At 37.9% G+C, this 26,275-nt stretch overlaps 2 protein-coding genes across 4 annotated transcripts; one reads left to right on the forward strand and one right to left on the reverse strand.

Annotated features, from left to right (window-relative positions):
- The first annotated feature begins 327 nt into the window (after window positions 1-327).
- Window positions 328-12,162, forward strand: LOC107801462 (histone deacetylase 14, chloroplastic). 2 transcript variants are annotated; one of them, XM_075225118.1, is made up of 9 exons: window positions 328-559; window positions 1,526-1,773; window positions 4,465-4,546; window positions 6,175-6,276; window positions 6,574-6,645; window positions 10,086-10,142; window positions 10,288-10,539; window positions 11,100-11,281; window positions 11,656-12,162. In XM_075225118.1, exons 2-9 carry the CDS (start codon window positions 1,742-1,744, stop codon window positions 11,954-11,956), a joined length of 1,080 nt encoding a protein of 359 aa, XP_075081219.1. In that variant the 5' UTR covers window positions 328-559; window positions 1,526-1,741; the 3' UTR covers window positions 11,957-12,162. The 2 variants fall into 2 exon arrangements, with proteins under 2 accessions (XP_075081219.1, XP_075081218.1); XM_075225117.1 differs by having other exon boundaries at window positions 395-559; window positions 4,472-4,546.
- A 542-nt stretch (window positions 12,163-12,704) lies between these two features.
- Window positions 12,705-16,779, reverse strand: LOC107801463 (uncharacterized). Of its 2 annotated transcripts, XM_016624792.2 has the most exons (7): window positions 16,190-16,779; window positions 15,890-16,064; window positions 15,402-15,582; window positions 15,240-15,323; window positions 14,850-14,957; window positions 13,439-13,708; window positions 12,705-13,097 (listed from the first exon to the last, which is right to left on the reverse strand). In XM_016624792.2, exons 1-7 carry the CDS (start codon window positions 16,509-16,511, stop codon window positions 13,002-13,004), a joined length of 1,236 nt encoding a protein of 411 aa, XP_016480278.1. In that variant the 5' UTR covers window positions 16,512-16,779; the 3' UTR covers window positions 12,705-13,001. The 2 variants fall into 2 exon arrangements, with proteins under 2 accessions (XP_016480278.1, XP_016480279.1); XM_016624793.2 differs by lacking the exon at window positions 13,439-13,708 and having other exon boundaries at window positions 16,190-16,778.
- Between the last annotated feature and the right edge of the window lie 9,496 nt (window positions 16,780-26,275).

Consider the following 26,275-nt stretch of genomic DNA (forward strand, 5'->3'; position numbering starts at 1 on the left):
AATAAGATTCTAGACAGATGATTTATCTATTACGGTGCCTTTTTTGCTTCGCCCCTCTTAGTACGTCGACCACCTATTTAAATATATAGAGACTAAATTTTATTTTATTTTGATTGAATTAGGCCGATAAATCACCCAATAAGAGCTAAACCGATACCAATCCGCCCGATATCTTATTGAATGGCTAGCAGATTAATATATTTAAAAACTGATAAACCAAACTGTTAAGAGTAAATAACCGTTCAATCCGCCCGATAAGCAGCCTTATGACGGACTGCTACCGGGTGGCTGAAAATTTCAAATAGAGATACACGTTAGCACTTACACATCAAAATTCCAAGAATGCCCTTGGTCAGACGGTACCAAACAAGTTTTCTTCTAAATTCTGTGTTCAGCAAAATTCCATGATATCAAGAAAAAAGAAAGAAAGAAACAAATCTGGACACAGATATCTAATTATAATAGCTCTGTGACGTTCAGAGAGCTTATAAATTGTGTAAATAGTTTCTTCGGCGGTGAATGGAGCTTCCTGCTGTTTGTTCAAGAAGCTTTGGAGGAGGTACTCTTTCCCCCCAACCCAACCCAAATTCTTTTTCATAATTTAATTTCTTCTTCATCTGTATATTATAATGTATTGTGCCGAACTCTCAGTGGGGTTAAGAATAGAATTTTATAAATTGGGGGATTGCTCTTCTGTGGGACGTGAGTATTTTCCTGAATTGGTTTAAACTGTTGAATTTTCTGACAATTGCTTGTAAATAGTTGCCTTATTATTTTCATTTTACATCTTGTTGATGGGATTTTGGAGGCATGGTAAACAGCTCATCTTTGTATGAAAACAATTAGTCCTAATAGTTGATTTTATACTGAGTGATATCTAGAAAAGAAATTGTGGCCTAGTGTGAGTTATGCTATATTACAATAGTTGTTAACAAGGAAATTTACATGTTTGTTCATTAATTTAATTAGAAAAATGGATATTTGACTATGTTAAGTTGGCCAAAATGAATTAAGGAAAAAAAAAAAGGCGGGACAGTGCACTAAGTTCCCGCTATACGTGGGGTCCGGGGAAGGCCGGACCACGAGTGTATATTGTGCGTTACCCTGCATTTTGCAAGAGGATGTTTCTACTGTTCGAACCAGTGACCTCGTGGTCACAAAAATTTAAGAAAAAGAAAAGGATAATGACTAGAACAAAGACAGACGGGGAGGTGTAAATGTGTAAAACTCCTAACTACATGCAGTTAATTAAGCTCCGAAGTTTGATTGCATTGGAAATGCATTTGGACTCTACAACGTGTTTCTGCTGCAAAATTTAATTTTATGTATGGGTTGTAGAAGGGGTTGATGTTCCTACTTATCTCATTGAAAAAATGCACAATTTCTGTTGAAACACTCCTATTGTGGAAGATCATCTTGTCTAATCTTGTTGTCACATAGTTGTTTTATTTATTTTTTTTCCTTCAAAATGGACTGCTCTTTCTCTTAAACAGATGGGCATAATTGTTTCAATTCCTTTTGGCAGGTAACTTGCTGTTCTGGGTTAGACATCACGTTTACTCTCATAAGAAGTATTCCAAGAATGGAATTGCCGTTAAGTATATAGATCTCCAGAAGCACATCGGACCAGAAAAGGGGTATTCGTCAACGAGTGCTCGAGGCACTATTTATTGTTCAAATCAGCAGGGAAGCAATGCTGGCTTGCCTTCTGATCATATTGGAGTTAGTGCAAAAGTGATTTATGTTTCTGCACCCGCAATGGGTCATAATCAGGTAAAGTAAATCTACTTACCATATGCATTATGAAGCTAGCTTTGGGGTTCCAAGGAATTGTTTACTTTATAGCATCTTCTCTTAAAGCTGCGTTGGACTAAGCTCATGCCTAACAATTTCTTATATCGCTTATTTGACACCCACCAAAAGAGTTAAACTAAAGCTATATAAGCTGTTACGGTCTAGATCATTTGCCAACCTTGCCACCGCATATGACTTGTGGAGGAAGGAACCCGGACTTTTATATTTAGTTTGTTCTGCTTAGCAATTCTACACTTAATTATGTGCACGCGGGGAAAGCAGATAAGTGACAAAAGATAGAGGCTTAGAGCGTAATTGTTGACTGCAAAATGGGTACTTATTCTTCCAATTGTAAAGAAAAATGTATGCGCTACTACAACAATCAATCATTATTCCAACCTACTTTTGCAAGCAGCAGAAGTAATGGCCCTCCTCTGGATGATAGTCTGAACTGATAATATATGACTGTCTTGTAATCTTTCATACTGGTATACATGCAGAATTAGGTTGAATTGTCATTAAAGATAGAAAATTGAGGAGCACAATCAAACTTACTACCGATTGCAGAGCAACTTACTCACAAATTTTTCAACCTTTCATATTCAGACTTGCAACTAGATAGAATTATTTTCTTTTACAGCCCAAAGTTCTTTTCTTTTCTTTCTTCTTTTAAAAAGAATTTTTCTTAGGAGGTACAAATTGTTTCAAGTATCTAGATCAATTTGAATTGTACTGAAATCTGAAATAAAGAACTATTTTATGTCATATACCTCGAAATATGCTGTCACTAAGTTCTTTGCAACCTTTGTGAACTACCCATCAAAGTCTGGCTGCCAAAGGGAGAAGCAATAATGCAATACATATTTATTTTTTGGTTTCCATTTAATTGCAGATATTAGCACAGTACAGCCTTTATGCCTATTATCTCTCTATATTCTCACCGTGTGTCTTGTACTTATTGAGTTTCCTAGTGAGATATTTTTTTGACAACTAGGTAGAAAATCTTAGTATATGCTTTCAAAGAAAAAGTTATATATATTCTGTAGCATGTAGTTCATGTCATTCTGTCGCCAGAATGTGCCAAAAGTATATATTATTTCCAAGGTTCACTTAGCTGCAATTAAACAATGTTCTTGTAGGAAATGCCTGCTCTTTGTTCTTTCCAAGGTGCCATTTGATTCTCTATCAGATTTCTTGAACTCATGTATGTTATAGTTCTAGATCTGAATCCCGGTGACCGTTTAATTAGATGTCTTACAACTAAGATCCTTCTCATTCCACGTATAATTCCTCCTCCAACGTGAAATCTATTTAGATTTAGGCATGCGTCACATTTTGGTTAGTTGGAGATTGACATATTTTAGTTATAACATCCTTTATTCCTTTCTTTTTTGAAACATAACATAGATATCAAATGTTTTATTGGATTAGTTCATACAAAATACGGGCCAATTCCTAAATTTAAGACATATTGGATCAAGTCAACATTTTTGGTCAAGAAGTTCAGATTAATTATTTAAGTTAAATTACACGATTTTAAGTGAAATCAGATTAGATTTGGTTTAGGCTGTTAAATTGGGTTTCTACAAGATGAACTCATCCAAGAGGCTACTCCACTCCAATACCCTAGCTCACAAGTCACACCTATAAAAGGGGCATTCAAAGGTGTATCCTAGTTGTCAATGAAGTGAGTGGGTTCAAACCTTGAAGATCAAAGTTCAAATCTCAGTATAGACCCCAGGAAAAAAACCTAGGTGATTTCTTCCATTCGCCTAAACCTTGGTAGACAGAGTTATGCAATACATGTGCTGGTGGGAGGTAGTAGGTACACGCTAGAATAGTTGAGGTAGCGCATGTTGTCCCTGATACCATCATTATTAAAAAAAGAGTCACACCTATCACATATCTCTCTTGGGGGGGGGGGGGGGGGTAGGAGTATCTTGGCTATTGGTAGTAAAAAAGAGTGGCACTTTCTCTTTGATGTTTTCTAGCAAAAAAGAGGGGTCAAGAGAAGTTTTTCCTCTAATCAGCCCAAAGTAAAACCAAATGCATTTTGGAGATCAAACATAACCCGAGGAGATCTACATCATCCCCTTTTTTAGGGATACGCTACTTTGTCCTCGAGTTAAAGAAACAAGAAGGATCAAGAGAAGTTGTTGCGATGTCCATGGTGTGGTTACATTGGACTAGCCAAATTGTACCACTGCCTTTTCTTGCTCTATCAGATGCTACCTAAAATCGTGGTTAAATTTTGGCTTTGATGCCATATAAATGTGATAGTTTATTGCTTAATGTTTTTGTTTGAACTAGATTTCGCTTGTAAATATCTTTGGGAATAAAATGCATCGTTCCATCTGAAACTTTTTCACTCATGTGATCTTGCCCCTTAATTTCGTTGGGCTAAAGAAATTGATAGACCTCTGAGTTTTCAGATTTCTATGGTGCAAGGATCCTGAAAGTATTCAATTCAATTGGATCGGATATAATGACTCCTCCTTTTATTTATACAGATTTTGTTAATATTTCTCTTGCATGATTTCTTTAGGGTAAGAAGCACTGCTGTAAACTTCACTATTCTAGCATTTTATAGCTTAGAATTTGTTAATGTCCTTTACTATGCCTTTATGTTGTGTTGGGTATATCTATTTCTTGAAATTCAGCCACAAAAAGTTTTCAGGAATCACATCCAGAATGTAACTCTAGAGTTCCTGCAATTTTGACAGCTCTGGAAAGGATGAAACTGACTTCTAAGGTATGCTACAAACACAGAGCAATTATATGTCAATGTTGATTTTTGTGTTCATTGTTTTCACCAGTGACTTATAAAAGACAAGCACATAAGATATCCCCTAAGGGGTCGTTTAAATCAGGATAAAGGATAAGATTTAGGGGTAAAATGTGAGATTATTTTATTCTATGTTCGATTGAAATTTTTGATTCTGGTATAAGTAATCCTAGGATTATTTATACCACAATTTTGGTGTTATTTTATACCACATTCAATGTGGGATATCGATTTCGAGGTTAGCGTATCCTGGGAGAAAACAACCACATGACAAAAGATGACCTTCTCTAAAGCTCTTCTTCGTAAGTCCTTTAAGAAGGCCAATGTTAAAATTGGAAATACAAGTTTACCCAAGTTTATGTAGTGTAAACTAAAGAATATGTTTTATACTATATCCCGTAAACCCGATTGTTAATCCTATGAACCAGACATCTACTAAAAAAAGTAAATAATTTCGTTCTTATTTAATCTCCCTATTATAATCCTTACATTATTTTCCCAGTATAACTTGTTTGTAAACCAAACGACCCTATAAGGGAATAACTGAAAACCCCCCTTACTATACCCGAATCTGTTAAAACATCATAATATCTCACATTAACAACTTCATAGGAAAGTCCGTTCATCATGAAACCAGTTAAATGGACAGAGGTTTTTAGATTTTCATTTATTTTAGATCTGTACGGACATCCTACTCAAATAAAAGGAAAAATTTGATAAGTAAATTTTATTTTGTTATTAGGTAAGAGCTCGCAGAGCTTTGGTCTAGTGGCAAAAGCGCAGCACGTGGTGTATAGGTTAGGCGGAAGTCACTTGTTTAAACCCTGCCTCTGGAATATAAAAAGAGAAGGGCAGAGGGGTAGGCCAATTATACACTGGGTTGCAAACTGTATACCACTGACTCTCGAGGATGTTTTGGTTATAAAAAATAGATTATTACTAGAAAAGGAAAAATAGATTCTGACTTATGTGCTGGAAGTCTAGAATTTGGTGTCAGTTATCTTGATCACTATATATGGCAAGAAGCATTTATTCTAGCTTGTAACCAGACCTTCTACCATTTGGTAAGATTGATAAATATTATAATGCACTAAAATAAATAATAACTGATGTTGGAAGTAATCAAATTTATGGTTTTGAGTGCTTAATTACCTTTTAAGGCTGGCATATTTGCCAGTTCAGCTATTTAGCTAACTTAAGTGAGCTATTCTGAAGTGCAAAGCAACACATGGAAGGATTTTATGGGAGCTACCATCCTACCATAAAGTGTGAAGCAACTTCTACAAGGAACCTAAGGGAGATCTTATAAAGTAAAAAACAAATGAACTTTAATAAGATCCACCCCTTTTAGGTGGATCTTTATTGATGTTCATTAATGCAGTGAAGTTTCCTTTGTCATATGACCCTTACCACCTGGGTTAGTCATAGGAGGGCAGGAGAGTTCCTGGTAGCACTCTACGATCTGTTTTTTGGGGGGCAGGGGCGGGGATATGGGTCTGATAAAAATGACCAGAACATTTTTGTGCATTAGTAAGATGCACATATTAATGTTTTTTCAATACCTTTGCAACTAATCAAGCTATCATGTGATCCAGTTTCGAGGCTCAGATATTGTTGAAGTGCAGACTTTCAGACCCGCTACAATAGATGACATAGCGAGTGTTCATGCTGGGGCATATATCTCAGGGCTTGAGAAGGTAGAATAACCATAAGGTTTGGTACTTCTTCTTATTGAATGTCATCGTACAGTAAATCAGAACTTCTCTGAGGGTGTGTTTGGTATGACGGAAGTCATTTTCCAGGAAAATATTTTTCATGAGAAAGACATTTTTGGTTACCAGAAAATATTTTCTATCAAAATGAGGAAAATGACTTCCGTTGCTTATCGACGGAGGTTATTTTCCTGACAACTATTATCGTCGTTGTTGTCACCATTGTCACCATTATTCTTTCTTATCCTATCTTTCTTTTGATTTGTCGACTATCATCTGCAGGCTATGGATCGGGCTTCAGAGAAAGGTCTAATTTTCATCGAAGGATCTGGACCAACATATGCTACTGCCACAGTAAGAATACATATTTTAAGCTGACTCTCCCGCTTTCTGATGCTAGTCTCTATAGCAGTCAGTTTCCACTTTTATTTGCAATCAGAAATATACGTGATGAAGATAGTCTGTGATTTCTGAAAAAAGTTATTGGTGTTCCGAATTTATCAGATTTGATTATTCTTTATTCTTGAGGAATGTCTTAAACACGTAACCTAAATGACAGTTAAACACGGCCAACAACACTCAATCTGCACAAAGATAATTCGCATGCATCTGTTCATGGCCATTGAAGTCCAACAAGACCCACCTAAGGCCTAGGATAGGCTCCATGCCATCTAAACACCCAATTCTTCATTAAGGTGTAATCCTTGTTCATCACTTCGATCCTATCAATATAATAGGTTATTAAAGACATCTGGGTCAGTACAATACCAATTAATACTCCCAACTACCATTCATCATCTTCCTTAACTACCTAAACAACCTTCATTAGTAACCAACTTTAGGGTTCATTTAATAAACTTCACTGGACCATCAATCTAACTCATAAGTGCTATCAACAAGCTCATTTATACGTAATAAATGAAATTTAGGTAGTAAGATTACCTCTTGGAGACATTTGAAATTTCTATCTTTGGTGGATTCTTGTGATTAAATTAAGGATCTAGAAATTTTCCATGAGTGTTTGGGCTAGCATTAATTAGTCATAAATGCACCAAAACTTCACTAAACGTTCACCTTGATTGGCAGGATACTCCTTGCATAACTCAAAACCTTAACTCTTTTCCTCTTCTTTCTTCTCTTTCCCGACTCTGCTGTATTTAAAGTACGTGAGCTCTTGCTCTACAAGCTCCCTTTGCCTTGGCAAAAATTCACTTTCTTGCAGAGGGATCGCGACATGAGCTTGCTTGATCCTCCCAGGGCCAAGCCTCGCAATGCAGCTCGCGAATGCCGTAACATTTCTGTCTGTTGATTTTCTCCAGTCTCCAATCCAGCTTTCCTCACGACGCATGGCCATTGTGGGACTGGGTGGCCTGGCAATGCATAGTTCTCGTGGGTCTCACAATGGACCTCAGTACCATGTCTCGCATACTTGGTTAGGACTCCCTCTCTCACGATACGCGCCCATCATGAGAGGGTCTTGTAGCATGAGTTCTATCCAAACTTCAATTTTTGATCTTTCCTTGCTCTTTTATCAATCTAAACCACTTTCAAACCATACCATACACACATTATTTTGTCCCAAACACTTCGCCTCTGTCATGTGGATTTGTTTACACCTCAGGGATACAATATCAAGTGGTTAAGGTTGTGATTAGTTGTAATTAACGTTTACCCTTATAACCTTGGTCGGTCTAGAAGCCTACTCTATTGCCACCTTGCACAAAAACAGAAAAATAGAAAAACTTTGCATCTGAAATTAGAGATACTATAGCTTGACTCATGCTTTGCATGAGCATTTCTTCATTGATTAGTTTTTTTTTTTTTCCTTCTGATTCGGAATGAAGTTGATGTGGATGAAGACATCTGCAAGCAAGTTCGTACTGGTTATGGTGTAAAAATATCTATAATTATCAGTTGCTCTATTGACTAAATAAGGATATAATTTTTTATTTTATCAACAATCAGAACGAAATCAATTTTCCAATATAAATAACTGCCTTTGTAAAAGAGTTTTAAATGTTTCATATAAGGGAAACCAAATAAATTTGATAAGTACAAATATTTTGATCGATTAAGAAGGAAATACTAGCATATGGTTTCAAGTAATGTTCTGGAAAGATTGTATACTCCATCCTTCAAATATCACCAGAAAATGCTCCTTAATTAGTGCTGCAAAATGTTCCAAAGATAGAAGGACTACAGGAGGCATTCTGACCTAAAATAAGGCTGCTTGCTGTGCAGAGAATTAATATATGATTATTCCACCTCCTTCCTCTAACTATGGCAACTAACCACCTGTGCCTTCTATAAATCTTCTAGCTGCTGCAGATCTGTCGCTTCAGTTGGCTTCTGGATGGCCACTTCTATGTTCCTTCTCTTCTGTCCACTGGAAATAAACCTTCCTTGACATGATTCGTGAGACCAAAATGATTAACATTTATCTGTCTTTCCATTATTTTTCGAATTTACTTTGACATTCCTTGTCCCCAGACCCCACTATGTGGGATTACACTGGGTATGTTGTTGTCCTTGTACAGATTTCCTTGGAAAACATAAATGTGGTTTCACCAATACATTAACCAGTTACAATGATATATTGCTCTTGTATTTCAACATTGCACTCACTCTTGCAACTTTTGGAAGAGTTACGTCACTTACCCTTCTAGTACACCCCCCCCCCCCCCAAACCCAAACAACATCACCTGATTGTTTCATTCTGTTCGTAGTTTACTTTTCTTACTCTATCCTCAGAGGAAGTTCACAACTAAGTCATCTTCGTCCATGGCCTTCTTTAGTCTGTTCCCAAGGGAATAATACATATCTATATTTGGAGACTCTCTTAACTATAAACATCCCATTTACCCTTTGATGATGCGCTCTTGTAGCCATAGTAATTTCAGTGCATGTTTAAACAAGTTTTAAGAGCACTTTTTGCTATGTCCCAAGAATATTTCTTTCTTAAACTACTTCTTTCTTTCTTAAACTTTGTGACCATTCAACACTACCATATAAAACGAAAGAAAGAGTAGCTTTCTCGCCTTTCTCATTAAAGGTCACTTGTCGCACAAAAAACTGTTGATACGTAGTCTTAAGGAATCTCTTGATTCTGGATGAGCATTTGCTTGCAGAGCTCATTCCACTGAGACCGGGGACCAAGTCAAGATGGTCTTACAGGTTGTCAAACAGTGACTTAACGTTTTCAGAAAACATTTCTGATGTTTTATTTATTGAAAGCATTTGTTCGACTAACTTTGATTGCTTTGGTCTTGCAAAATTTTGCCTATTTCTATATGGAAGAAGGTTATCTTCTAGTTTCAAGTTTATTTTTTGTAAGGGGAAGGATAAGACCATGTTAGGCAAGCATCTATTTAACCAATCTTCTAGGACACCATGAAAGAGGATTAATTGGAAAACTCCCATCAGAAAAGCTAGTTGCTTCTTGTATGAGTCTTCTACAGCAGCAGCATAATGAGATACAACTGGTCATTTATGGTGCTTTATGTTGATTAGCTAAACATTATGAAGATGCTGTTTAGAAATTCATTATGCATGAGGGAGGAGTGTAACTCTGAAACCTTAACCCTATAGTTAATCCCAACATTAGCATTCCATTAAGGAAATTTCATGCTTTAAATTCTTTATTATTAATGAAATAATAATTCTTAATCAAGCAAATTTTTGAATTTCTTATGAGCTGAAGATCCTAAAATTATTGTTTTCTGTGAGAAGGATAAAAACACAAAGAATGTGTTCTATGGCAATGTGAACTCTGATGTGGACATTAAATAATGCAGACATTCCAGGAGTCATTATTTGCAGCTGGAGCTGGAATTTCGTTGGTTGATTCAGTGGTAATGTCTCAATCCAAAATAGTAATATCTCAGTGTACTGGAACTATTGTTAGAAGTTACAAATGTAGCAATCACTTTAGGATGCATTATGATGGTAAACTAAAGCATTTCAAAGCTGGAGTAATTGCTGCATATGATATTTCAGGTTGCAGCATCAAAAGTTAGCAAGGATCCTCCTGTCGGTTTTGCGCTAATTCGGCCTCCTGGTCACCATGCTGTTCCAAAGGGGCCCATGGGCTTTTGTGTCTTTGGAAATATTGCTATTGCTGCTCGTTATGCTCAACGAATGCATGGATTGAAGCGTGTTTTTATCATAGATTTTGATGTTCATCATGGAAATGGAACCAATGACGCCTTCTATGAGGACCCCGATATTTTTTTCCTTTCAACTCACCAAGTAAGCTACACATAACATTGAACAGATTGCTTTGAAAATCTTTTGACATTCTACTTCTGAAAAGAACTGCTAGTATAAAATGTAGTTGAATGAAGGGAAGAACCTTTTTTTAATCTAATAATTGAGCTAGATCTAGTGATCTGCAAAGATGATTATCCTTGACAGTATGTTCGTTTCAAGGTTGTTTGGCACTTAGTGATTACTTTTGTGGCACTTCCCTTCATGTTATTTGTTACAAATGGAGCAGAAATAAAATACATTTACTATGATTATCTTGTCCAACGACAGCAAGGTTAAATTTCTGGTTTGGTAGATTCATGTCTCTTCACTTTTTCATCACGTCTTCTTTCACTTCTTACATGAACAAGAAAACAACCTTCACTCCTGCTGGCATGCTCTGCTTTTCACCTCAACCAACCATTGTATAAATTGGCAAAAGAAAGTTCATGTCATTATATACCAGCTATTCACCTCGAAGTGTAAAACTAATATGGTTTAGAACTCTGCAATTGGACGAATTTAATAAGTCATGGGCTTACGATATCCTTGGATCAGTGTAGGCTGGTAGTTATCCTGGGACTGGCAAGATAGATCAAATTGGTTGTGGAAGTGGTGAAGGATCAACACTGAATCTCCCTCTACCCGGAGGATCAGGTGATACAGCAATGCGAAAGGTGTTTGATGAAGTTATTGTACCATGTGCTCAAAGGTTCAAGCCAGATATAATCCTTGTTTCAGCTGGGTAATTTTCTTATCTGTGAAATAGTCTTAAAATTTTGGAAATAGAAAAAAGAAAAAACGTGAGTTAAACTCAGTTCATTTTGCTTTCTTACCATTCTGTTACTGTAATAGTGTGACTCCTTTTTCTTTATTTGTGAATAATTGATCATGTATTATGTTGCCTGCTAAACTAGCAAGCTGTAGTGAGGTGGGAAAATATGGTATAATCACTACTATCATGCCTCTCATATTTTATTCTGCTCTTGAAACGTTCTTGGCAGTCTAAAGGATGTAGCCTTTGCTAGGCATGTCAAAATAACATATTAAGATAGGACTGTGGTTCTTCTTATGCACGTTCGGTGATTATTTGATTAAGGTGTCCTTGAGAATTTTCAGGTATGATGCCCATGTGTTGGATCCACTTGCCAGCCTGCAGTTCACAACAGGAACATATTACATGCTAGCCTCTAACATTAAGCAACTTGCCAAAGATTTATGCGGAGGGCGTTGTGTGTTTTTCTTAGAAGGGGGTTATAATCTCAGTTCTCTGTCAAATTCAGTTGCGGACTCGTTTCGTGCCTTTCTTGGGGAGCAGAGCCTGGCTGCAGAGCTAGATGATCCAGCCTATTTGCACGAAGAACCATTGAACAAGGTGAAGCAGGCAATAGAAAAGGTGAAGCACATACATTCCTTTTGAAAGCTTATAGTGACAGTTTTCTAGAATTAGTACACAGCTTTGTATAGGGTACCAGGAACTTTCTAAATTTAATATACGTCATTATATTAAACACCATTTTTCCTGGTGTCATACTTTACGGAGAAAAGCAGTTTGTACATTATTTTTATTATTTTTCTTAATTGTTAAGAACAAGATGAGGCAATAAAAGTTGCTACTTTTCTTTTTTTTCTTACTTACTACTCAACTTCTTTTTTTTGTTTTGGTTTCTTATGGATGATTTGTTTGATCCTTACTAATAAAAACATGGCCACAAGTTTGAATAATAGTGCAACTTTAGCTATTTTTACCACACTCTCCATCCTTATTTATGGAACTGAATAATTGTTTCAAAGATACTGCACTAATCCCCTCTATTATTTTAGACAGAGTGTGGTTCATCTTTGGCTCGACTGTTCTCCTATTGCTTTACATTTGTCTTTTTAGCTTGGTCATTTTATTAAAACTGGATTCCTATGACTTTGTTTCTAGCATCCATGACCGTGAGCCTCTTTTGATTCAAAAGTTAACCTGTTTGGTGATTATGCTTATGCTCCAAGTATGTTTGCATTCTGCGTAAAATATAACTGGCTTTTTAATTGACCCCTAATTTTATCTGACCCTTACAAATGTTCTTCTCCAGTTCTCTGATTTTCTATTTGTCTTAATTTTCCATATTATTCGTTACATCCTCTTGTTTGTTTCCATGTAGTAGAAAGCTAGAAGCTTATACTGTCAAACATCGATTCAGATATATATGTAAAATCAAAACGTTCCAACTCAATAGCAAGTCCAGCAACGATGTTCTATGCGTTACGGCTTAATAACAAAACCGTCGACAGTTCCGAGGCCCTGGTCAGTTTGTTCCATTTCAAAACTACAAAGTTCAATAACATTCCACAACTGCAAAACTCAAAGGTCAAACCTTTCTTCACCAACACGAGTTAACTTTGTGAAATTTTAAGTCTGGCAGTTCCGCGGATGTTTGCAGGGAGAAAATGAAGGGCCACGGTGCAATAAAACATGGTCAGCTTGAAGAACCATCTAACAGACAGTGATCCCAGATTAACTTCAAGTTGTCTACAAGCATTTCAAACACCAGGTTTTCATCGATTGTTTGCTTCTGCAATTTAGGTAAGAAAATGTAAATTTTCAGCAGTGATGGTAAAAGTAAAAAAATAAAACAGAATGGCTAATCAATTCAACAATGAAGAGGCACAGCATGTTTTTGTTTGTATTTCCAAGGCACGTGCAAGCTTTTGTTAGTCCATCTTTCTTGGAAGAAAAGGTTTCCAATTTGGTGGATAAATCATGAGAGGATGCAATAGTCAAAGCTTATGCTATGAATACTATGATATGGTTCCCAGTAAGACCGGACCAACATTGATGCATGCAGCAGAGATAAACAACATTAGAAAGAAAACAAAAAGAAACATAATTGCTTGTCAAGGAAAGAGAACCTACTCGCAACTGGGATATAATTCCAGGCATTTTCAGGAAAATCTCTGGAGAAACCTCACCAATTGAAGATTTGAAATCAAATCGATCTGCATGTCGAAATTTAAACCTAACTGACGAATTTCTATATGATTTAGCAGTTGTGTGACCAATACTAGAAACGACATATCGACCCCCCGAAGAATTCTTGCCTAAGGGCCATCTTAAGCCACCCTCAACGTCTGAGTCCAAAATAGCAGAACCAATAAGATCTTTAATTTCATTAATCTCCTCATCCTGAAAAAAATGCAAAGAATCATCTAAAGCACAACACTCACAAAAAGGAGCCTACACATAAAGCATTAGTGGTGTTCTTTCATTTAAACAGTGCAAGAGTCCTAATGAGAAGATGAAAAGTAAACTACAAATGAAATCAGTTATATGGAACATAAGTTATTGTTCATCGCAGTTAAAATATGTCCATGAAAAGAACAAGCAAAATCACAGTTTTACACTAAGTCTAGAAATTTTGGTGTTCTATAAAAAAATGCATTCTCCCATTTAAAAATCACTCGGTATAATCACACTAGCTATGTTGCGCAGACTCTCCAAAATGCAGTCATGCACATGTTGGAGCCTCCAAAAATACACTGCTTTTGGAGGAACCGACACGCCACATGGCGACATTTTCGGCGAGTCCAAGCGCCCACGGGGTACCTAATATTAAGATTAATTGTTTTAATGTATTGATAGTTAATCGACATGCTATGCTTAGTATCTTAGCTATGCTTAGAGGGAGACCTAAGAAATATTGGGGAGAGGTGATTAGGCAGGACATGGCGCGACTCCAGCTCACCGAGGACATGATCTTAAATAGGAAGGCTTGGAGGGCGAGCATTAGGGTCGTAGGTTAGTAGATAATTGAGCATTTTTCTTCCGGTTGAGGGTGTAAGGCTAGTTTGTAGTATCTTGCTTTAGATTGTTAGTGGTACTTGTTGTGTTTGTATTGTTTTCTGTTCCGATTGCCTAGTATCTTTCCATTATTCTGATTATTGATATGGCTTTTTCTATTTATTTTTCTGATTCTTAGGTTGATGGCACTATCTTCTTGGCTTATGTGGTTGTTATTGTTCCAGTACCTCTTTTTCATCTCCTTGTGCCGAGAGTCTTTCGGAAACAGCCTCTCTACCCTCCGGGGTAGGGGTAACGTCTACGTACACACTACCCTCCCCAGACTCCACACGTAGGATTATACTTGGTTGTAGTTATTGTAATCCAATATGGTATTAGCTTTATTGTTACTATTTTCTTTTTCATGGAGAAACATTCAACCCTCAACGCCATAAAAGAGAACAAAACAAGAAATCTTGCACCAGAGAGTAATTGTATGTAGTTGTTTGTCAGTAATGTTTAAAAAAATTAAATACTGAAAACTTACAGATAAAGCTATGTTGATTTTCTTGGTATATAGAATTAACCTCAAGTCTGAACTCTTTCCAAGACAGCTCATGTCTGCTACCATGTGGCGTACTCGGTTTAACTCAATCTTTAGAAAAAAAAAAGGTCGGTGTCAAAAAATTGTTAAAGAAAGACAAACTGCAAGAAGTAAAGGTAAGAGGCAGAAGATATGTTAATGATGATAACAAATAAAGGCGGAACTAGGATTTTGAGTTTATGGATTCTGAATTTCTAGTCGACTTGTTTAAATCGAAGTACTAGTTTTTTGCAGGTTGTCTCCGTATTAATCGACTAGGTTCGAAAAGTAGCCGACTAAAAATTTAAAAGGGTCACAATTCACCCCTCCTGTACTTTCACTATATCTACTAACCTTATAATGCTGAATCTTTTTATGATCTTTGGCCACAGTACATTTGCAGGAAACAGTAGATTCAGGCCGCAACTCATCGGAAAGCTACAAAACATAAGGTAGAGAGCTCAAAGAAACAATACAGTCGAAGTAAGACATTTGTTAGAAGCTTGAAAGTCATACCTTTACACAGTACAATTCTTTCCCTTGCACATATTCTAGCCCAAGTTTCTCAGCTACTTGGTTTTCCATGTAATCCATATTTGCAGGAGGAACATCCGTATGGAAAAACCTTTTCATTTTTCTCAAAGTAGTTTCACTCAAAGGATTAGTTTTTAGGGATTCTTGACAAATTGAAGAATTCCTGGATCACAAAGAATTTGAGAGGGATTAACATGGATTGTATTTGAAAAACCTAATAAACAACATCGCTTCAAACACAAAAATTAATAGGTAAAAATAATCTATCTTGTGCCATTCTCGATCCCAATAAAAGAAGAATACAATAGGTGTCCATTCAATGTAGTAGTAGCCTTTGTGAACTTCTAATGTAGTAGTTTTTATTGTGATTACAAGGAGTGGAAGACAGATTTAAGTAAGAAAAAGTATAACAAGAGTGAAATGAAGAATTGAGGATAAAGCATAACAAGAGTGAAATGAAGAAGACTGACCCATAAAAGAGAACTTTTCCAAAACGAGCAACTACAGACGGCTTTACTTCAGCCATATCGGTTTCCTCCATCTCACGCTTCATATGCTGAAATGACAAAAATAAGTCCTGCTTCACATTTTCAGCAACAAAAAGCCATGGTTTATCTATAAGCTCATTTGTTCCTTCACTGCAACCTAGAAAAAAAGTATACATATTGCTTAATGAAGATCACTGAATTAAAGTTACCAGAAACAGTATAAGTTCATACTAAAAATTAGTCAATTTGACACTCTGTATCTCTAAAAAGTTGGAGTAGTACCTTCCGGGAGAAGTAAAGACAAAGGTTTTTGGCGTGATTTTTGCTCAAAGGACTCGAGTGAAACAGGGTGGAGCCTCAGAAGAGACGAAAATGGAGAATGATCAGCCAAGCCAACGGTGAACCATTTCACAACAGCATCATCAGTGTAAGCGACATTCTTCCTAGGGAAATTCTTTTCCTTTCTCTTCTGCTGATCACCTCCAAACGAATTGAGATTTACTTTTTTCCTGAAGCTAGGTAACAGATGAGTCTCCAGTGCCGGAGTTGGCTCCGGCAACGGCAAACCTTTTGAGTGCCTCTTGTGCGGTGGAATATAAGCCATGCCCAACTATGTATGATCGATCAGTTGTGAAAGAGTATTTATGTGTTTGGCACTATAACTACTACTAGAATCAAAAATACTTGAACAGACACATTAATCTAGCTAGATTCCTCAAATGCAGCATTCTTTTTTACGTTTGGGCAACCGATGACCTTTCATGTTCTGCTAGAGTGGTTCTTTCAACTACGAGTATTGTATTTCATTCAAGAATCTACAAAAGTTAATTTAGTATACTCTTGTACCTATACCAATAATTCACAGAGAGAGAAATTTTATTTGACGTGAGACTCAATTATTGTCGGTTGTACGAGGGTTTCACTGTCTGACATGTGCATTATGGGGCCCATGACTTTTTCATAATTTCTCTTTTACTCTTTTTCCTCTCCTCTTCGGAACCCAAGAATCATATTGCTTCCTTTTGCCTTTACACAAAATACCTTTAAACACCCTTAAACTTGACACCCATTACTAGTTTCCCCCCTAAACTATAGCTAGTCCTAATTACCTCCATACATTTGAATAAATAAACTTAAATACCCCCTTCGTCTCATACACCTTACTTAACACGGGCTTTGGTGGACATTTTATCTGATTGTGCTCCACGTAGGCTAAATAATAATAAGTGACCGATTTGTCTTTTTATTTTGGTTCAAAATAAGTGTCCATTTATATAATCAAGAAAAAATTTAATTTATTTTTTCAAAATTACCCTTATGTACGTATCCCTAAAAAATCTTTTACTCCTCAAATTTGAGAAGAGAAGTAAGTGCTACTATAACTATGCTGCAATATTTAATTAGGGTAGTTTAGTCACACTAACTATTTTTGTCTAGAATTTAGTATTTCCTTAATGGGTGTGCTCAAGGCAAATTGGTCACTTATTGTGGACCCGAGGGAGAAGGATTTTATTGTCACGACCCAAAAATCGACCCGGTTGTGATAGCGCCTATCGTGATACTAGGTCAGCCAACTTATTACCAAATACTTCATATTTTTGTTAAGGCTAAAGTAAAACCAAATTTTTAACAGAAATCCAATAAAATAAATAAGTGAAATTCAAAACAAGCGAAAAATACAGCCCGACCTCGGGTGTCACTAAGTCATGAGTAAAATATTACAACTGTTTGAAATAACCAAGACTACATAGTCTGAGAAAAATACAACAAAAGTACTACAAGGAAGATAAGGAAGGAGAAGGCGGAACTGCGGTCGCTAGGCAATTACCTCGCAATCTCCAAAGAAGAGTCTCCAACTGGTGCGATCAGCAACCGCTACCGTGCCCCGAGATACCTGGATCTGCACACAAGGGTGCTGGGGGTGACGTGAATACACCAACTCAGTAAGTAACAAGTCCAAACTATGGACTAGCGGTAGTGACGAACCAAACCTCAACAGGTAGCGACATTTAATTGTACAGAAAGTAGACATGCTTCCAATTCAAGTAAAAGCAACAATAAGTAAATACAACATGACCAGTACAGAGTAATAAGCTCAGGAAACTCTCTAAGTACCAATGCACAAATAGCATGATCACTGTTCCATATACCTCCACTCACAAGTGCTCAATCACTCGGTACTGTATATGGCCACCCGGCCCAGGGAAGATCCATCCCGAAATATATACACATCACTGACTGTAGTCATCCAGTATCGAAGAAGGTCATTCCAGCCCTATGGAGAAGATCCATCTCCAGGTATCAATACTTCGGACAAGATCCATGTCCAGGGAAGATCCATCCCTCGATATCATCAACTAGGCTCACTGAGGGGTGTAAAGACTCCGGAGAAGCATCACGCCAATGAAGGCATGATCAATATCTCGTTGCCCTGATCCCGTACTGTTACTCAATAACAGGTTTTCGGCCTCACTCAGTCGTTACTCTCCAGTCCCACACACACGGGCTAAAAAATGTCATGATACTAGCCCGAACAATAAGATGATATGGCAAATAGCATTAATCGGAGGCATGATATAATATGCATGAACATGACTGAGTACAGAATATAATTGAAGCTAATGACATGATAGCAAGAAACGGCCTCTCGGGTCTCGACAGTATTGGCGTGAAGCCTTAATATGATAATTAGCATGATTTTTAGCTCATTAACTTAATCACATAAGTACAACACAGATATTAGCAAGAAAGAGTCACTAAACGGTACTCTGGAATGATCAGGCCGCATTTCTCACGGTGCACACCCATACGCCCGTCACTTGGAATTTGCGTCACCTCAATAGTAATCATAGAACACGTAGTTCAGGTTTTCGAACCCTCTGAACCAAGTTTGGAAGCATTACTTACCTCAAGCCAAGCCAAACTCTAACCCGCGACTCCTTTGCCTCTCGATTTAGCCTCCAAATGCCCCGAATCTAACTAAAATCAGTATACAACCATCAATATACGCTAAAAGAGTGAAACCCATATGAAAATTATCAATTTAACTCAAAAATCTCGAAATTGGCCAAACCCGACCACCGGGCCCACGCCTCGGATTCCGATAAAATTCACAAAACTAGAATCCTTACACTTTCACGAGTACATACATACATACCAAATACACCAAAATCCGACCAAAAACGACCCCTCAAATCCCTAAATCAAAGCCTCAAATTTCAAGCCTTAATCTTCCAACTTTCTTCCCTGATTTTCCACTAATACCATGATTAAACAATGGAAAAATGGTCATAAACACAAATAATAAGGCTAAATAAGCTTACCCAACTAAAACCTTTCGAATCCCTTGAAAACCCACTGCCCTAGCTCTCTTCCCGTCTTCAAAAATGGCAAAACTTAGCAAAAATTCGTGAAGGGGTCTTTTTATACCTTCTGCCCAGCGATGCCGCATCTGCGAATGATTCTTGCTTCTGCGAGCATCGCACCCGCGGTCCCCTAACCGCAGGTGCAGTTATGACAGAATCTCAGCAACTTCAGCTGCAAATTCCAACTACAAAACTTCCCGATAACCATCCGAAATCATCCTGAGGCCCCCAGGACCTCAACCAAAAGTACGAACAAGTCATATACAACTATTCAAACTTATACCAATCTTCGAAACACTCAAAACGATGCCGAAACATCAAATCACCCTCAGATTCAAGCTTAAGGATTCCAAAACTTCCGAATTCCGCAAACAATAAAAAAATCTATCAAACCTCCTTCGAATGACCTGAAAATTGGCACACACATCACAAATGACACAATGGACCTACTCTAATTTCCGAAATTCCATTCCGATCCCGATATCAAAATTTCCACTATCAATCGGAAAACGCTGAAATTCTAATTTCGCCAATTCAAGCCTAAATCTACCACGGACCTCCAAATTACATTCCGAACACACTCCTAAGTCCAAAATCACTTCACGAAGCTATCTGAATCATAAAAACTAAATTTCGAGATCGCTTACTTACAAGTCAACTTCCGATTGACTTTTCCAACTAAATGGCCAACTTAAGAGACTAAGTGTCTCATTCCTCTACAAAACCACTCCGAAGCCGAACCAACCAACCTGATACCACATAATATAGCTAAACAAGACATAAAGAAGCAGAAATGGGGGAAAATGGAGCGGTAACTCATGAAACGACCAGCCGGGTCGTTATATCCTCCCACTCTTAAACAAACGTTCGTCCTCAAACGAGTCAAGAAACATACCTGAAGCCTCAAATAGGTGAGAATATCTGCTCCGCATATCCCGCTCGGTCTCCCAGATAGCCTCCTCCACGGGCCGACCTCTCCACTACACTTTCACTGAAGCTATATCCTTTGATCTCAACTTTCGTACCTGACGCTCCAAACTAGCCACTGGTTCCACATCATAAGTCAAATCATCATCCAACTGAACTGTGCTAAAATCCAAAACATGAGACGGATCGCCAATATACTTCCGGAGCATAGAAACATGAAATATCGGATGCACACTTGATAAGCTGGGTGACAAAACAAGCTTATAAGCCACCTCCCCAATCCTCCGAAACACATCGAAAGGCCCAATAAACCGATGACTCAATTTACCCTTCTTCCCAAATCTCATAACACCCTTCATGGGTGAAACCTTCAGTACAATCTTCTCCCCAATCATGTAAGACACATCACAGACCTTCATGTCAGCATAACTCTTTTGTCTAGACTATGCTGAACGAAGCCGCTCCTGAATCACCTTCACCTTGTCCAAAGCATCATGCACTAAGTCCGTGCCCAAAAGTCTAGCCTCACTCGGCTCAAACCAACCAACTGGAGATCTACACCGTCTCCCATATAAAGCCTCATATGGAGCCATCTCAATACTCGACTGATAACTATTGTTATAAGCAAACTCTGCGAGCGGTAGAAATTGATCCCACGACCCTCCAAAGTCAATGACACAAGCGCGCAGCATGTCCTCCAATATCTGAATAGTGCTCTCGGACTACTCACCCGTCTGAGGGTGAAAAGCTATGCTCAACTCAACCTGAGTACCAACTCTCGCTGCACGGCCCTCTAAAACTGTGAAATAAACTGAGTACCTCTATCTGAAATTAATGTTGTATTGTGGTCCGGGCCCGGGCCTGGGCTTGAGGCAGGCCGGGCTGAGGCGGTCCCGGGCCAAACGGTCCCAATGTGTGGAACCGGCCCACGGCAGTCCTAATCCCACATGGTCCCGGGCTAAATGGACCGGGCCCGCGGGCCTAAACGGGCTTTTTTCGATTCGGGCTATTTTTTTATTTTTCTTTATCTAAGGCATTTTCTTGTAAACTATATATGTATATACTAGTATAAATTGCTTATATATAGCTATATAAATATATATAGTATATATAGTATGTATATATAAGGGTGTATTATGTGGGCTTCAGGCGGGCCGGGATGAGGCGGTCCCGGGCCAAACGGTCCCAATGTGTGGAACCGGTCCACGGTGGTCCTAAGCCCACATGGTCCTGGGCTAAATGGGTCGGGCCCGCGGGCCTAACGGGCTTTTTTGTTTCGGGCTATCTTTTTATTTTTTTTATCTAAGGCACTTTCTTGTAAACTATATATGTATATACTAGTATAAATTGCTTATATATAGCTATATAAATATATATAGTATATATAGTATGTATAGTATGTATATATAAGGGTGTATTATGTGTATATATAATTATATATTGCCTTATGTAATATATATTGCCTTATATATATGTATATATATATATATATAGTTTATATGTATTAGATATATAATATATATACTATATCAAATTTAAACACAAAATAAATTGCAAAGAAATATTCAAGGGAATGTCTTATATATTTTACTATTACGACATTAACAAAGAATGGCAATATCTTTCTTAGTCTTCATCCCCCCAATGGAATGAGCACAACAAGGTACTAATACCACCATTAAAAGGAAAATAAACTAAGGAAGATGTGCCAAAATACAAGTTACATGTTAGTCTACGTATTATCTCTAACAAATCTCATAAATCCTTCAAGAGATGGAGGAATTTCCGTTGGTGGTGGTGGAAAAGAAGCTTGTTCATCACCGCTTCCGGGCGAAGCAGCATCCTGCGCAAGTTCCGCTAGCATTTCTTCATAAGCTTCATCTATCTCCAGTTGTGATTCTGCAAGTCCAAAATTTCTTCTTTCCGAACGGATCCAATCTCTGAAGAGTACTGATTTTTCCAAGCTCTCCCTCATAGACGCTCTATGATCACCGATTTGAAGCCTCGCTTGACTGAATGCTCTCTCCGATACCACTGTTGAAGCTTGAATACCTAAAATATCTCGAGCCATCCTTGAAAGAACCGGATAGTATTTTTGTTTGTCCTTCCACCATTCCAAAACATCGAAGGAGCCGTCGGGATTCTCTGATTCAAGTCCCTGCGACAAATAAACTTGAAGCTCATTTAGTTGTGAATTATCACCAAAATTATCACCTTGAGAACCCCTGAACTCCGTCCAAGAACTAAGGGCTTTTAGGCCCGCAGTTCTTTTAGATGCTTGCGAACTAGACGAAGTAGGAGTTGGAACATTTGGTCTAGCTTGATCTAAGGCAAGTTGATAAGCATTATAAATAGTTTGAGCATTTATTTTAATTGAGGCTTTTGCATCTCCAAGTGTAGCAAATTCCTCAGCTGAAAGTGATAAAGCGTTATAAATTTTTGAATACCAAAAGTGAGGACCTCCTAATTTCATTGTAGGATTTAACAATGCAGCAACACCAAAAATATGGGGGATAGGGAAAAAAAATTTAAACTTAGCTTTCATAGAATTAATAGCTTCTTCATAAATTACTCCACCCTCTGAAAATTGAGTAAATAAATTTACAAGTGCTGCAATATAAACTAAACAGTTAGAAATAGTAGGATAATATTGGCCAGATAATTCATTTGTAGCAATATGAAATTGTTCTAAAAAGTCTACAAGCATTTTAACATTACTCCAATCTTGATTTGTAAGGTGCTCATCATCATCATCATCATCACCATCACCTACACGAGCATTATACGTTGCGCTTATTGGGTTCCTATATTCATATGCAACAACTAAACTTTCATACATGTAATTCCATCTAGTCGGACAAGGTTTAGGAACCTTTCTTTCTCTAAGGCCAAATTCATCACATTTTTTAAAATAGTCTCTAAGTCTACTTCTACGGTTTGAATAAAAAAGCCAATTAAGAGCCATTTTAACCTTTTCAATATCTACATTTAAAACTTTCATACCAGCATCAACGATTAAATGGTAAATATGACAAATACATCTAACATGAAAAATATTACTAAATGCGGAATTTAGTGTAGTTGTAAGCAAGCCTATAGCATTAGTGTTACTAGAAGCATTATCCATTGAAACCGACATAATTTTATCTCTAATGCAAAAATATCTACAAATATCTGCAACTGTGTTAGCAATAAACTTACCTGTGTGGCGTGAATTAATTATTCTATAAGCAATAATGCGCTTTTGCATTATCCACTCCTCATCTATCCAATGACTTGTAACAGTTAGATAATCACAGTCATTACCACTTCTACCAATATCAGTAGTAATAGCAATGCGACAATCTATATGAGTAAATAAATAGCGCAAATATTGTTCATATTCATGTTTATATTTATAAATATCGCTCTTTACAATTGCGCGAGGTCATCCTTTATAAGTAAGATTAAAAACTCTTCTAATATAATGAACAAAATGAGGGTTAGAAGGAAAACTATAGGGTAAGCACATAACAATAACCATTTTTGCCAATTCTTCACGATCTTTATTTGGATCATAATATAAAATGCCACCGGTAACAGTGTTAATTCCCGGTTGAACTAGATTTGAACCTGTACTAGGGTTAATCGTACTATCTACACTTGTCCCCTCTTGCGCAGCTTTCATTTGTAAAAATCTAGCTTTATCTCTAGGGTGTTTCAATATGTGTCTAGTCAAACTGCCCGTACCGCTACGGTCTCTAGTAAATTTATGAACTAGTTGAGACCCACAAGTGTTATACTTAGCCTTATTTTTTTCTCTTAGTTGAGTAAAAAAATGCCAAACAAGAGATGTTTCGGGCCATTTAGAAGGTTGTCTATTAAAAGTAGGGGTTACTACAGGAGGGTCAGGCGGGGCATCAGTTGAGTTATTAATAGGACTAGTAGGTGTATCATCTAAATACGGTTGTGTTTCATCTAAATCATCATTTTCCTCATCATTTTCAAAGATAGTTTCATTAGGATAAAGAGCATTCATAACTTCTTCATTTAATTGTTGACCCGGTGCAACATCATGACAAAATTGACTATCGGAAAATTGAAAACAAGGGTTATCACTATCAAGAATAATAGGTGGAGGAGGACGGGTAACAGGTCTGAGTCGGGGAGCCGGGGGAAGAGTAGTAGCTTGGCTACTAGATTCACCAATTTTAGATTTTCCCTTACCCTTACCACCAAAAATATTTTTCAAAGAAAATGCCATATTAATTATAATTGTACTAAATAAAACTAACAAAACTATAATATTAAAACTTAAGAGTTGGAACGAGTTTACCGAATTGACGAACAACTTCTTGAAAATTGAATATCGTTGAAGACTTGAATACTTCAATTCACCAACTTCACAATTTTTCACGAAATTGCAATAATAAAGTAAGCAATTATAGAAGAAAATTAGAGAGAGATTGATGAATTTGTGAGTAAAAATAAAAGAATATCCCCCATATAGTTGAGAATTGGGAAAAAGTGTAATTATAAAAAGTTTGGGGTTAAAGCAAAGTTTGGGGGCCAAATGGCTATTTTTTAAAGTGGCCAACGGATAAATTTTGAAGGCCAACGACTAGATTTTAAAAATCTGACCGTTGGGCCGTTGGAGCCCGTTAGGCCCGGTTGAACCGGTTCAGGCCCGCCTGCCAGTCCCGGGCTCACGGGCTAATTGTCTTGAACCGGCCCACCACGGGCTTTTTCACCACTAGAGCCCAGGCCCGGTTGAACCGGCCCGTTAGGCCCGCGGTCCTAAACCGGTCCCAGGCCAGGCCCGGGCCACAATACAGCCTTATCTGAAATGATGGAAACTGGAACACCATGCAAGCGAACAATCTCTCGGATATAGATCTCTGCCAACCTCTCTGAGAAATAGGTAGTACACACAGGAATGAAGTGCGCGGACTTGTTAGCCGTTCCACAATCACCCAAATAGCATCGAACTTCTTCAAAGTCCGTGGGAGCCAAACTACAAAGTCCATGGTGATCTGCTCCCACTTCCACTTTGGAATATCTATCTGCTGAAGCAAGCCACCCGGTCTTTGATGCTCGTATCTCACCTGCTGACAATTGAGACACCAAGCTACAAGTCCCACAATATTCTTCTTCATTCTTCTCCACCAGTAATGCTATCTCAAATCCTGGTACATCTTTGTAGTACCCGGATGGATGGAATACCGCGAGCTATGGGCCTCCTCTAAGATCAACTCCTGAAGCCCATCTACATTGGGCACACATATCCGGCCCTGCATCTTCAATACCCCATCATCACCAATAGTCACATCTCTGGCATCGTCGTGCTGAACTTTGTACTTAAGAACAAGTAAATGAGGATCATCATACTGGCGCTCTCTGATGCGATCAAATAAGGAAAACTGAGAAATCACACAAGCCAATACTCGACTGGGCTCCGAAATATCCAACCTCACGAACCGATTGGCCAAGGCCTAAACATCAACTGCAAGAGGTCTCTCCCCAACAGGAATATATGCCAAAATCCCCATACTCATCGCCTTCTTACTCAAAGCATCGGTCACTACATTAGCCTTCCCGGATGGTACAAGATAGTAATATCATAATCCTTTAGCAGCTCCACCCATCTCCGCTGCCTCAAATTGATATCCTTCTTCTTGAACAAGTGTTGGGGGCTACGATGATTAGTAAATACCTCACAAAGCACACCATACAAATAATGCCTCCAAATCTTCAACGCGTGAACAATGACAACCAACTCTAGATCATGAACGGGGTAGTTCTTCTCATGGGGCTTCAACTGACGAGAAGCATACAATCACTCTGCCCTCATGCATCAAAACACATCCAATACCAACTCTCGAAGCATCGCAATACACTGTATATGAACCTGAAGCTGATGAAAAAACTAACACTGGAGCTGTGGTCAAGGCAGTCTTGAGCTTCTGAAAGCTCGCCTCACACTCATCTGACCACTAAATAAAGCACCCTTTTGAGTCAATTTGGTCAAAGGTGATGCAATGGATGAAAATCCCTGAACAAACCGGCGGTAATAGCCCGCCAAACCAAGAAAGTTGCG

Source organism: Nicotiana tabacum, chromosome 11 (assembly GCF_000715075.1).
Source record: "Nicotiana tabacum cultivar K326 chromosome 11, ASM71507v2, whole genome shotgun sequence".
Lineage (NCBI taxonomy): Eukaryota > Viridiplantae > Streptophyta > Magnoliopsida > Solanales > Solanaceae > Nicotiana > Nicotiana tabacum.